The sequence below is a fragment of the Nestor notabilis genome, unplaced genomic scaffold (assembly GCF_000696875.1).
Source record: "Nestor notabilis isolate BGI_N333 unplaced genomic scaffold, ASM69687v1 scaffold7952, whole genome shotgun sequence".
In the NCBI taxonomy this organism is placed as follows: Eukaryota; Metazoa; Chordata; class Aves; order Psittaciformes; family Psittacidae; genus Nestor; species Nestor notabilis.
The window spans coordinates 62,297-70,837 of record NW_009917850.1 but is presented as its reverse complement, the minus strand read 5'-3'; the positions used below and the strand labels follow the sequence as shown (position 1 = coordinate 70,837).

Below are 8,541 nucleotides of genomic sequence, written 5' to 3'. Positions count from 1 at the left end.
GCCCTGGGGGCCGCGGAGGAAGCGGGTCCCGAGCCCAGCGGGGCAGATCTCGCCGGATGCCAGGCGGGGACGTGGCCCTGGGAGGGATGGGGAAGGTGTTTTCTCAGGTGAGAGAAGCCCATGTAGATTTTTAGACGGCCTGTGCCGGGGAAAGAACGAAAATTAAATAAAAATCATCTAATTTTTCCATAACAATCAGGTTCAACCTACAGCTTCTCTCATCTCAGTCACTAATAGTAACCTAGGGATGCCAGCACACATTTTAAACACCAGCTCCCGTCTGAGGGCGAGTCCAAAGTAATTGAGACTGGTGGTTATTTTTCTTACCATACCACGCTGTAATGGACAGTAAATTGTCATGACAACTGAAGCCAGATATGTCACACAGCTTACTGTTAGCAGTGTAAATTACCTTAACTTCACAGACATTTCTAGTGGCTTTCCAGGGCTGTGTCTGGCATAAAGCAGCCTGAAAATAACAATTGAAAAAATGAAGTGTAACTATGTGGAAAGAAAGAAAAAATTAGTCATTAAAGAAGATATTTAACATATGGATGATGGACTCTCTTAATATGTTCACCGCCTGTTACTTGTCTCTGTTTAATCAACCCCAAATTGTTACTAGTGCTTACAAACCCAGATGAAGCAGCAAAAGCTCACAGCCAGTCGTGGCTCAGATGTGCCAGGTATTGCAGTCTGCCTATAAAGTGGTGAATGAATTGAATCCTTCATGTACATGCTTCCTCTGCTTGTTACTTTAAGGAGGACAATGCTGACTTGACTGTTGCTTCTTAGCTAAAAGCAGCATGTCACTCCCTGAGTTAGGGTTTTGGTATTGTTTTGGGGGAATGATAAACAAAAATGCCTTTGCTTGATCTCCTCTAAACATGTATAGAAGGAAAGTCTTGAAGTTATGATACAGTAACAAAGTAAGAACTATTTTTGCCCTAGTAAAGTTGTACTATCAATACAATTAAATATTCATTTTATGAGTATTATACCAACTTAATTAAGAGAATGAATAAACCAGCATAGATGTAGATAAAAAATTCCATGGGTGCATGGTTTCTAAAGTTAACAGTCTGTATTTTTTACTTAGCACTGACTGCCTGTACTGATTTCCATGCTATATTTTTCCATTTGTAGATCCTAGTAAACGTGGGCAATTTTTTCACGTTGGAGTCTGTCTTTGTAGCACCAAGAAAAGGAATTTACAGTTTCAGTTTTCACGTAATTAAAGTCTATCAGAGTCAAACAATTCAGGTACGTTGATTATGCTTACACAAACTTTTACTTAAATTGTTGATTTAGAATAGGATCTTGACTGAACACAGGAGTATTTAAGACACTTTCTAGGCAAAATAGCTTAATTTAAAGCAACCTGTGCTGTGGTGTAGAGTTCCTAGCAGTAGAGTGAATACATTTAAATTGTGAATACATTTAACAGCTGTTATAAGGCAGGACCCTCACCTCAAGTAAATTGCCACAGCTTCACTTCTACAGCGTAAGAACTGAGTATCTGGGTTGACATAAAGTATTAAATAGGTTGTATCACCCAAGAGTAAAATGGAGCTCTTAACTTAATTGCGTAAATACTAATGAAGAGTCATATTTTGCTACAGGTTAAACTCAATGTCTTGAGCACAGGAGTTCTGGGGATACATACCAGGTTTGGCTATTTCTGTAACAAACTGTGACCTGGCTGACAGCTCCTGATGTCGGGTGTCTGTCTAACAGCAGTCTGATGCGCACCAAGGTTAGCTAAGGTGGTCTGCTTGTTCTGTAACTACACCAAAATGTTATACTTATTCAGGGATGTCTTCTAGGGAACCTTTATAGCACTTTAAACCTTTTTTTTCACCATATAATACAGAAAAGACAAGTCATATTTTTTTTTTAAGAAGTGATTCTACACTTTCTTCTGTAGCTTAACAGCAGCTGAACTGTGCAATCAAATACAAGCATGCACTAGCTTAAAGGAAAAGCCTCTAAGTTCCTGAACATCCCTTGCTGAGCTAGCAGTAAATTCCTGAAAATGCATTACTTAATCTTCATGCCAGGTCATGCAATTTCTGTGACACACATACTGGCTTTCTAGATCTGGAATAGCATCTGTGGCTTCCCTTGTTTCCACCCATGAGACCACCGGATATACAGAAGTCTCTGATGCTTTTCCTCCGATTCGTCTTGTCCTCAAATGTGGTTTTCAGTACGAGGTTGGATGAAATGGTTATCTGTGCAGGAGGAGAGATCAGCCAGTTCTTTGTGGCAGCTCTGGCTTTGGTTTGCTGGGAAAAGTGTAAATGGTAGCGATGGCTGAGCAAGCTGGTGCAAGACACAGTCACATCCCTGGTGAAATTTGCCTTCAGTTTACAATGTGAAATCATGAATCCATTCAGGTCAATGACAAAAGTCTTAAATGGAATACTGACCTCATGAAAATCTCTATAATGAGCTTATAAGCTATTTAATATGCTCAAACTTTGTTCCTTTCACTCTCTTAAATGCTGGAGGTTGAAACAACCTAGAATGAAACAACTGTGTGTCAGCCAGTTGCGTTAGGTTTAAAATACATACTGCCAAGAAAGATGTCAAAGCTTGTCTTCTGGAAGTCCAGTGCAGACTCTGGTGTTTCACATGCCAGGCACTCAAACCTGGGAGCTTGAGGCTCATAACAGGGAGTGTTACAACCTGTGTCACAGCTTGAAATCTTTCATATACGAAGAGTTCCTAAAGGGATGGATGAGTTTGGTTTGACTCCAAATTTGGCATAGTTGATGTGAGACTACCTGGTGCAAGCCTGTGATGTGTTCTTCTGCTGCGATTAAAATAGCTGTAAGATGATCTGCAGGGGAACCTGACCTAAAGAGGTGGTACAGAAAGAATGTGATAAAACAAAACCCAGCAATGAATAAACTCTTGATGCCCTTTTCTTTCATGTGTCATACCTAGTGGGAGGACCAAAAGCCACCGCAGTGGAGCTAAGCAGCTTGAGGCTCAGCCACATGCAGACTTCACCACCACTAAATCACCTGGAGGCTTTCTACAGAAGTGATATTACTATGCCCCTGGAACATCTGTTAGTGCCATTACATATCATTAAACAGAAATTGGTTCCCTGGGGACATCTGATTAAGTAGACTTCCCAGATAGGCAAATCCCAAATCAGGGCCAGATTCTGCTGCCCTGACTTATGCTGAGCACTAATGTATTCTGTGGTGGCTCCCATTAAAATTAATGGGAGCATATGCAAGGCCAGCATACTCCATATGAATAAGCATTTCATAATTCACCCCTCTGTGACTGCATTATAGCTGCTTAAAAAGAAAAGCAGAAGAAAGATAACAGCTCATCACTGGGGAAATGAAAAAAGCCTGGATCTGTCCATTCCCCCAGCCCCTGCCCATCTTTATTTACAGAGTGTCTGTGTGATGCTGCGTTCAGAGCAGAGGCTGTGCTGACTTTCAAAAGTGCTTTGTAGAAAAATGGATTCAGCACCAAAACACAGTGTGGTGGTTCTTAAAGCTAAAGGTCTGTTCTAGACCTTAAAACTAAGCTACTGCCAGTAATGGAAGGGACATATATTTTGCTTTCAATGAAATGTAAACTTGCACACTGCTGCAGCCCCTTTGACATCTCATTAAGTGCCTGTCTTGCATCTCTGGGTGCCTTGAGTTTCTTGAAAATATCTTTGTTAGTGAATATCTAAATAACCCATGAGGCAAAGTGAAACCAACTGAGGTAATAGCTCACAGTTGCATATTACCAGGGAGTAACAACAATTAACGCCCCAATGAACAGATGAAAGCAATGTCATGTTTCACACTGACTAAGCCGGGTCCACAGCAGTTGGTAGACAGTGTCCCACCAACTTAACTCAGCTGCAGGTCAAGCCCATGAAGCATGAATGTGCTTTTATGCTCCAAATACTAATAATGTAATTATTAGTTCAAAACAAAACAAAACAAAAAACAGTGAAGACTGGGACCTTAGCAGACCTCTTTGTAGTTAATATTCAGTGGTAGTTCTTGGAGTTTTTCTGTTAATTAGAGCTTTTCAATGTTTTTTTTTCTCTCTTGTAGGTTAATTTGATGCTAAATGGAAAGCCAGTCATTTCTGCTTTTGCTGGGGACAAGGATGTCACACGTGAAGCTGCCACAAATGGAGTCCTGCTCTATCTGGACAAGGAGGATAAGGTTTACCTCAAATTGGAGAAAGGTAATCTGGTCGGTGGATGGCAGTATTCTACGTTTTCTGGCTTTCTGGTCTTTCCCCTGTAAAGTCAATTTTCCTGTGATATTCATCCAGATGTGGACTCATCATTGCCCCCGTTACATGAAGAGCATTTTATCATCATGGGATTGATGTTTCTTTATTGTTTTTTTCATGGGTGAATATGGATTCTCTTTATGGATTTTGGCCCCATCTGAACTACTCAGAAGTTTCACAGAATTTTGTGTGTTTAAATACAATATATTTGGATTGGGACTAAAGCAGACAATAAATATCTATGCTTAATGTTACAGTCTAAAGCTGCCTGCAAAATCTGTTCTGATTTCATTTACTGGACTTATTGGATTCATGGGAGAAGTGGATTTTCTTTAATTATGAAAAAACTGGCAACCAGGTCTATATTTAGCAGAGTTTGAGTTCAGACTTCAATCAAGAGTTAGTGTGTTGCTGCCAAAGAACTGTATATTGGTATATTGGTCATACATGTTTTTGTCATTGGGACTTAACGGACATAATCTATCCCATTGTCTTGAGAAAGGTAATTATTCATAAGTGGTTGACTTTAATTCTCCTCTGTGTGTAGTGTGTTGGATGATTCACCAACCATATTTGTGCTCTGTCACCAGTCACAATCAAGTCTAGCCTACAGAAAGCTAAGAGGTTATAGTTGTATTTTAGTTGTAATAAGGTATTCCTCTTTTCCATGTTTCCTAAAGAGAAGAGCAGATTATAACCATAAAGAAAAACATTCTTACCAGCATTAGAGGTGGTCATTCGGGCACAACTACAAAACAGCTTTGCCCTGCAGGAACTCTTGCACTGTTATTTAATTTTAATCAACATGATTGATAATAACTGCTTTATTAAAAACCTAAGGGATTCCTTCCTTAGACACAACCACTTTATTAGCTGGAGATGAGATCCCCTTGTTTGTAATTATGTCTATTTTTCAAAACTGTTGTGTTAAAGGTATCATCTGGTTTTGCCTTAACTTCAAAGCTGTACATAATTTTAGATCATACGTTTAACAAATATTAAATCCAAATAGCTGGTACCTAACTTGGGGCAATATCTTCTTGGCTTTTTGTACGAGTCATATGAATCCATAAACTTATTTATTCTATCACTGTTATATAATAAAGATTAATATATGTTAGCTGGATTTTTGACCTTTGGATTTCGGAAGTCACTTCATGCTATTTTTTTATTGGATATAATTACTATATGCAAAGTGTAAGCTTTTGGGATTCACAGAAACTGTCCTGGGAGGCAGGAAAACTGTCATAATTTAGTCTGGCAGAATCCTAGAGGTAATCAGAATGTATAAATAGTAATAACCTATGCATTTTATTTAAAAAAAGAAATTAGGCAGAAATCCTGTCTTCACTGAAGTTAGTGTTAAGAATCACATTGATTCCAAAGGATATTGGATGAGTCCTGTGCTTTAGGTTTTGGCATCAGCATTGAACTCTGGTGCCATCAAATTGAATATAAAATAAAATGACTTTCACATGAATTGCTAAAGAAATCTTCTTCCCTCATGCCCAATATATAATATAGACACTGAATTCGATGGATATTTGTGCCTTGCGTATCATGAAGGACAGAGTTCTAAAATAAAAAATACTTTTTATTTGAGAATGTTTGTGGATGGAAGCAATGCCCAGCAATCTGGTACCTTCTCTAAAAGTCAGTTTAGGCTGGGATATGCTGTTTCAGGTAATCTGTTTCCACTTTCTTCACCTGTTAGCTAAGTGCAGTGTACCATGTTGCTCTGACCACTGTAAATGGATTTTTCACTGATGTAAAGTGTAATGCACAGGTGGTTGATGCTCCTGATAAAAATGTCAGGGAACCAGTGGCACAAAAATCTAAGTGAATTCCTTATTTTTCTGGACCAAACATACAGGAATTTTTTGGGGAATTTCAGGAGGATAGTTGGCTACATTTGCACCCGTATGAGATAAGTCAGATGAGGAGGTCATTTGCTAGACACAACACTGTTTCTGTACAGAACACTGTGGTTTGGGAGGAAGGGGAAAGACAGGGCAAGAAGGTCAATGATTTACATTGCTGAAAAACATTTAGAAGTTTTCTGACTAATCAAAATGTGTTACCACTGTACCCCAAAAATGTGTATATATATAATATGTATGTATATCTAAACCCCCCTGAGATCACAGCACATAATATGCATGATCTTATAAAAAGGTTATTTGCTGTAAGAGTTTATTTCAGAAGGAAGCATCAGTATTTTGTATAAAACTGGTAAAATCTGAAAGCTCGCTCATTGATATTTATGTAATGTGAAGGAAACACAGTTCCTACATAGACAGAAGAAAAATGGCATTAAAAGCGTCAGTATAATTTTCAGAGTGATCAGATGTACCTAACTTCTTTAGTTTGTAAACATATGATCTTCAGAAGCTGCCTTTAACATTCAGCAATACTACTGAACTATCTTCATACACTGTTGATTTCCCCTTGGCAAAACATTTCTGATTGCTTCAAAGTCATTAACAGTTATTTAAACTTTAACTAGAGAGTCTAGCAAGTTATTCAATTAAGGAGATATGTTTTGATGGAAATCTCCTACAGTTTTTTCCTCAGCCTCAAAAATCAGATTTACTAACTAATTACTTCGCTATTTAAAGGAAAAATATATTTTGGAGAAGTCACTCTAAAGCAGCTTGTGTTATCTTCACACAAGGCTGAGCATTGACTCTGCTCAGAGGTGGTCTCTGGAGATGGGCAGTTCGCTTAGCTCATGTTTAAATATTTAAATAAGAATGATACATGGCTTTTAGACTACAATTTCAGCTACTTTCCAGATCTTGAGCTGACTTTCACTGTATTGTTCCACACTTCAGGTATGTCAGAAGGAGCTTCTCCCAGAAGAGATAAACTAAGCCAGCCTAGATAAAGCTGGGTCTGGAAACTGTTCTTTTCTCTTTTTCTTTGTTACTTTTCCTTCTGTCTTCCTGTGTTACTGCTACAGTAGTTTTCTTGTTCAGAAGCAACAGCTTAGGAGACACTTCAGATTTCAAAGGGTATTTAAGATTAGAAGCTTGATTATTTTTTTTTTTTGAAGGACTTAAACCTCCATTGAGCTGCACTGTAAAGGTTAAAACTGAATTTCTGATCCTGTTGAATTTGATGGTGCTAGTCTTATTGATTTTGGTGGGGCAGAATTTCCCACTCTGTGTGTATCCCTGCTACAGAACACACTGAGGATCTATACCCATATCCTTCAGCATATATCCACTTTGCAGTCAACTTTGTAGCTTACAAAGATTGATCGTGCAAGAAGATTTTCTGGCTATGTGTGGTGAAAAGAAAAAAGTTACTTTTTAAGAATAAAATATATACTGCTGTTATCAGTGATTTCTTTACAAAGGGGATCAGTATTTTTAACATTTTATCCATGTTTTATTTCTGTTTTATCAATTTTTTATTACAAATCTAAGAAAAACCCCCACTATTTGTCCTCTGATGATGATGTAAATGCTTTTGGTAGATCCAGGAATACCCTGGTCATCTAGATTCACCCAGTGTCAAAAGCTCCTCTGTTGAACTCTATTTGTTATGAAGAGTTTAGGCTACATATACCAGACGACTGTGGAGCCAAAAAAGAAACCGTTCAAAAGAGCCTGGGTAACAGAAGTGTTTTTGGAAAAGGCACTGAGGTAGCTTTGAAAATTTCACAAGCAGTTTTTTCTCTACATAAAAGGAAAGACTAACTTTGAAGCATGGAGAAGGAAAACATCTTTTTTTTCCCCAGAAACATTTTGTATTTGGTGTTATATCATTTTCTAGTAGTATCTGAATATTTTCCGAGTGTTAATTAAATTCTTATGGCCAGGTCATGGCACAATGCAACCTCAGTGTTACAACTGAGAAAACAGAGACAGGGTTTGGGAAATGACCAGTGCCAGAGTGCCAACACATGCACTGCTGGTGCTTGGTCCTGGGCAGCCTGATACAAGGCATTTTCTAAAAACAAAGGATGTTTTTGGAGTAAATGGCATACTCCTGTATTTCCTCTTCCATATTATTCAGATGTCTATTTCTAGAAAGATGAATGCAGTGAAACAGGACAGGTTTAAATGCCCTAACAATGCCACAATTAGCTATCACCTCTTTTGTCGTTGTTTTTAAAGGAACACATCTGCAGCAGGTATAATATTTTTACAAGCAGGTTTTAGGATAGAGAAGATAAATGCAAGAAGCAGTATGTCATAATCACAAGAAGGAAGCCAAACCATTAACATGAAATGTAGGTTGAGGCAGAGAAACAGATAAATGTTC

At 38.2% G+C, this 8,541-nt stretch overlaps 1 protein-coding gene across 1 annotated transcript; it reads left to right on the top strand.

Moving 5' to 3' along the window:
- The first annotated feature begins 56 nt into the window (after positions 1–56).
- On the top strand, positions 57–4,704 carry CBLN4 (cerebellin 4 precursor). The gene is made up of 3 exons (XM_010009434.1): positions 57–107; positions 1,147–1,263; positions 4,083–4,704. The coding sequence occupies exons 1-3, from the start codon at positions 57–59 to the stop codon at positions 4,278–4,280; spliced, it is 366 nt and encodes a 121-aa protein (XP_010007736.1). The 3' UTR covers positions 4,281–4,704.
- Positions 4,705–8,541: the final 3,837 nt, after the last annotated feature.